Source organism: Myotis lucifugus, unplaced genomic scaffold (assembly GCF_000147115.1).
Source record: "Myotis lucifugus unplaced genomic scaffold, Myoluc2.0 scaffold_1298, whole genome shotgun sequence".
Taxonomy (NCBI): domain Eukaryota; kingdom Metazoa; phylum Chordata; class Mammalia; order Chiroptera; family Vespertilionidae; genus Myotis; species Myotis lucifugus.
In genome coordinates, this window is record NW_005872346.1 from 10,917 (window position 1) to 15,808 (window position 4,892).

Sequence of the window (4,892 nt, forward strand, 5' to 3'; positions counted from 1 at the left end):
ATATATATATATATATATATATATATATATATATATATATATATTGCTTTCAGAGAAGAAGGGAGAGGGAGAAAGAGATTGAAACACCAATGAGAGAGAATCATTAATCAGTTGTCTCCTGCACACCCCCTACTGGGGATTGAGCCCGCCACCTGGGCATATGCCCCAACCAGGAATCAACTGTGACCTCCTGGTTCATAGGTCAATGGTCAACCACTGAGCCACACCAGCCGGGCCCTGTGATTTTCAAAGATAAAAATTAAACCTCCTTTATGTGTAGGAAACAAAAGGAATGAAGGGAAATACTAAGGCCTGAAAGTTATTATAAGTTGATAACTGAGTATGTCAAGAATAAGTCAATTCCATCATAAATTAAGTTTTCTGCTTACCTAAGCCAAATAGCTGGCCTTGGTCTAAAGATCTCTTAGAGCAGGATCTGGAAGAAACACTGGGGTCGGGGGATTTCATGCCTGTCTTTAGAACGGTCCAGAGGGGAGACAGCTCAGACCACTACTGTAGGAAAGCAAATAGCCAAAGTGAACAAAAAAGATGAATTTTTACTATTTCATAGTCATTAGACAGTCCTATAACTTATCTTCCCACAGAAATTGGACACCACGCAGAAATCTGTTGTGGTGTCTGTAATTTGTTCCATCTATCTCTATCTTTTCCTTTTCAGTTAGTATTGGAAATAATCCTGCACCAACCAGAAATCCTCACGTGTTCATGGATTGCGGGGTGTGGGTTGAACTCTAACCTCTCCCTGTACGTTCATGAACTATCCACAAGCCCACTGATTTCTATCATTGATCTCCTTGGCTCAGTCACTGTTCTACCTCTTGTACATTTATGAGGCAAATTGTACAGGCTTCCAACACCCTCTTCTTCTCTTGTAACTCTTGAAACAAATGATTTATAACATTATTTGTTTAATGTCTGTCTTCTTATATTCTCTCTGAGGACAGAGACCTGGTCCAGTTATGTTCACCTCTGAATTCTCAGCTCTTAGGAGGGTGCCTGATACAACATAGGGGTTCAATCAATATTGTTGGATGGATTTCTTTCACTGACCATACAGACTTGCAGACCTACTGGAAGAGAACCAAGAAGAGCTGGCAACCATTGAAGCCCTCGATTCTGGCGCAGTCTACACCTTGGCTCTCAAGACTCACATTGGAATGTCTGTGCAAACATTCAGATATTTTGCTGGCTGGTGCGACAAAATTCAGGTGAGCGCAGATGTTGTCTCCGTATCATTCCGGAAGGAAAATGGATGGACACTGTGTAAGAGCCACCCCTTATGTAGATTTTTGTCTCACTTTCAAGGAGTCCAAAGGCAGGCAATCAGGTCTAGTATGTGAGATGAAGGTCCCTTTTTTCTATGCCGGGCCATCCTTAGGACCCTGTGATCTTCACTCTTGGGGTTGTCTCATGGTCTCATGATAGTTACTGCAGCACCAGCCATTTCAGCAACATTCTGAGCAGGCAGAAGTGGGAGGAACAGAAAAACAGCACTTGCTTGAGCTGTGCTCTTTCCCCTCTCAATGCCTTGTGCTTACATCTTCCATTGACCATCCCTGTCCGCTATGAAAACTGGGCAAGTTTCTTATCTGAGCATATCGCCATCCCCATCATTACTAAGGAAAAAGGGGATAATGAATATTGGGCAGGCAATTAACATTCTCTACCATGCCAAGAAATTGGAATGGAGGTGAAAAAATCAGAATTACGTTTATTCTCCCATGCCTGGATTCTTTCAAGAAATGAATAGAAGTTCCTTTCATGATGTGGATGTATTTCTTATCAACTGAACACTGTCTTATTCCTGTAAGCTAGGCAAAACAAGAGAGGCAGACAGGAAATGGGTTCTTCGAGATTACAGGGAACAAATGTTAAACCACCTATGATATCCTCAAGTCTCTCATCTATTCCGACACAGGTTAAATTTACTCATTTCAAAGAGTAAAACAAGCATCCACCTCTTTTGTGTCTTAGGGTTCTACCATCCCTATCAACCAGGCCCGTCCAAATCGCAACCTGACCTTCACCAAGAAGGAGCCACTTGGGTAAGGCAAGGGAAGCAAAGCGTCTCTGAGTGACTTATGCTGCTTCAAGACAACCAAGGATGTGGGCTTTCTTCCTCCGCAGTGTCTGTGCCATTATCATCCCCTGGAATTACCCGCTGATGATGCTGGCGTGGAAGAGTGCCGCCTGTCTCGCAGCAGGCAACACCTTAGTGCTCAAGCCAGCGCAGGTAAGGCGCCAGGGGCTGGCTGCCACAGCCCCTCCTCTGCCGTCTACTTAACATCAGAGACATGCATTCTTTGTACCAGTCTTGCAACTTTGCTGTAATTACGTCAAAAGAAAAGAAAAACAATAAAATGAGCCCTAGTGCAGCCATAGGTGGAAAACTCGGGACTGATCTAAGGGCCAGGACAGAGTCTGAAGAAGGTCATTGCTGTCTGGTTCTGCTCAGGTCACGCCCTTGACTGCTTTGAAGTTTGCAGAGCTCTCTGTTAAGGCTGGCTTTCCCAAGGGGGTAATCAACATCATTCCGGGCTCAGGTAAGCCACCAAAAGACCCTTTTCACTCTAGTTAATGAATGGTACAGGGGTAGCTGAGTGGCTGTTTTCCCACTGGAGTCTGTCCTGGATTATAACTATATTAAACCTAAACACTGTTTACCGAACAGTTAACTTAAGGATAAATATACTGACCATGCCTTAAAGTCTTAAAATGGAAACATAATGGTGCATGAGTAAGGTGGTGGGGGTGGGAGGGCGGGCGGCAGAAATAGTACAGCATTGTAAAACTACCCTAAGGTGGCCCATTTCAATTTTTAAAAACTATTTTGGAAGTTTGCAAACAACAACAAGGCTTTCCCATCTTATTTATTTATTTATTTATTTTGGCAGGGGAGGGGGGATGGCAATTGCATGGAGGACATTATTTAGATTTTTGTCAGTTTATAATTAATACAGAAAATGTAAAACTAAGATTCAAATGAGAGTTTAGAAATCTCCTTCAGTGAATTCAAAGCCACCCTGGCATCAGAACGTGACTAATGTTTGAAATCACGTTTGATCCCTAATCCTACAGGTGGCGTGGCAGGACAACGCCTCTCTGAACATCCTGACATCCGCAAACTTGGTTTCACTGGTTCCACTCCTATTGGCAAACAGATCATGAGGAGGTATTGGTTTCAATATGTCGGTTTGTTGTAGATGCTGCCAAACCAGGTTTTTGGTTTAGCGTTTGCTTCTTGGAAGAGGGTGCTTTGGGAGGAAGAAAAATCATATCAGATTTAGAAGAGAAATCTACTTATCGCTGCAGGGCATTGGCCTGTGTGAGTATAATAAAATACCTTCCAAAGTGGAAAAGCCCACAGTCAATAAACTAGAGCCATAGTGAAATTCTACACCCGACTGGCAGCTTTAACAATCCAGCACAAAATATTTTCTGTACTAGATCTGTGGCCCAAATTGTTTTTCGAGCATAAGTAAGAAACCAAAAAGACATATAAATGACAAATCTGGATGATTAATAAAATAAATTTCTAACAAGCAGTAACACTGTTTTTTTTTTAAAAAAATTACAAATAATCTCCCGGGCTAGTGTGGCTCGATTGCTTGAGTATCATCTTATGCTGGCTCCATTCCGGGTCAGGGCACATACCCAGGTTGTGGGTTTGATCCCCAGTCCTTGGTCCAGGTGTATGCAGGAGGAAATCACTTGATGTTTCTCTTTCATATTGATATTTCTCTCTCGCTCGCTCTCCCCCTCCCTTCTTCTTTCTCTAACAAAAATCAATAAAAACATATTTTTAAAAATTAAAAATAAAATTTTCAAATAATCTGCCCAGCCAGTGTAGCTCAGTGGTTGAGTATCAACCTAGGAACCAGGAGGTCACTGTTCAATTCCTGGTCAGGGCACATGCCCGGGTTTCGGGCTCGATCCCCAGTAGGGGGTGTGCAGGAGGCAGCCAGTTGATGATTTGCTCTCCTCCTCAATGTGTCCATCTCTCCCTTTCCATTCCTCTATCTGAAATCAATAAAAACATTTAAAAAAAATTTTTAATTGCAATTAATTTAAATGTTAAAAATAAAGCAATGGTTAAAGGAAGTCAACATAACAGAATACTGTGCACTCATGTTCATGGAACATTTTAATAACAGTGAGAAGTGTTGTTAAAATGGTAAATGGAAAGGAAAATAAGCTATAAATTGTATATATTGGGTGATTCCCAACTATGTTAAATAAGGCAAAGGCTATGGTTGGGCACAGACCAGAAAAAACTATATCAAAATGGTTAAAAAGAAAAAAAAGTAATTGAGCCATGGAATTGATTTCTTTCCCTTCTTTCTGCATTTCTTTAAAATTTAAAAATGTTTTAAATAGTGCTTCTGCAAGAAAGGGAAAATAAACAATTTACTTCTAAAAATCTATATTTATATATTTTTTTCCAATGCTCCAGTAATCTGGTTTGAGGCTAAATTCCTTGCCAGGTCTTTATGTAACCAAAATTAGTGTACCTAAATAATCTGAATTTACCTATAAGGATCGCTAGTCATTTTCCACAGAATTTAAAACAAAAAGTTCATTATGGAAAATTTCTCATATATTCAAAGCACACGAATAGGATAATGAACTTCCACGTGCTCAACACCCAGCTTCAACAATTATCACCATTCAACCATTCATGCTTTGTCTTTGCATAAGTTTCTGAATGTTTCTGAGGCTCAATTATGTTTTCCATGTCAAGTGGTAATTTATGGTGGAAGGAGAGAGAGAGAGAGAGAGAGAGAGAGAGAGAGAGAGAGGCTAAACGCTTATTTCCCATTTATTTTCCTCTAGTGCTGCGAGCAACTTAAAGAAAGTTTCTCTTGAACTTG

At 40.8% G+C, this 4,892-nt stretch overlaps 1 protein-coding gene across 1 annotated transcript in view; it reads left to right on the forward strand.

Moving 5' to 3' along the window:
* The window catches only part of LOC102440682 (mitochondrial 10-formyltetrahydrofolate dehydrogenase), a gene marked incomplete at its 3' end in the record, with an annotated part of 14,809 nt that extends 9,918 nt beyond the window's left edge, over positions 1 to 4,891 (forward strand). The window contains exons 7-12 of the mRNA XM_014449628.1: positions 1,079 to 1,229; positions 1,996 to 2,066; positions 2,149 to 2,254; positions 2,477 to 2,564; positions 3,100 to 3,193; positions 4,855 to 4,891. Of these exons, the coding sequence (XP_014305114.1) occupies positions 1,079 to 1,229; positions 1,996 to 2,066; positions 2,149 to 2,254; positions 2,477 to 2,564; positions 3,100 to 3,193; positions 4,855 to 4,891 (547 nt within the window). The remainder of the gene's footprint in view (positions 1 to 1,078; positions 1,230 to 1,995; positions 2,067 to 2,148; positions 2,255 to 2,476; positions 2,565 to 3,099; positions 3,194 to 4,854) is intronic.
* Position 4,892: the final 1 nt, after the last annotated feature.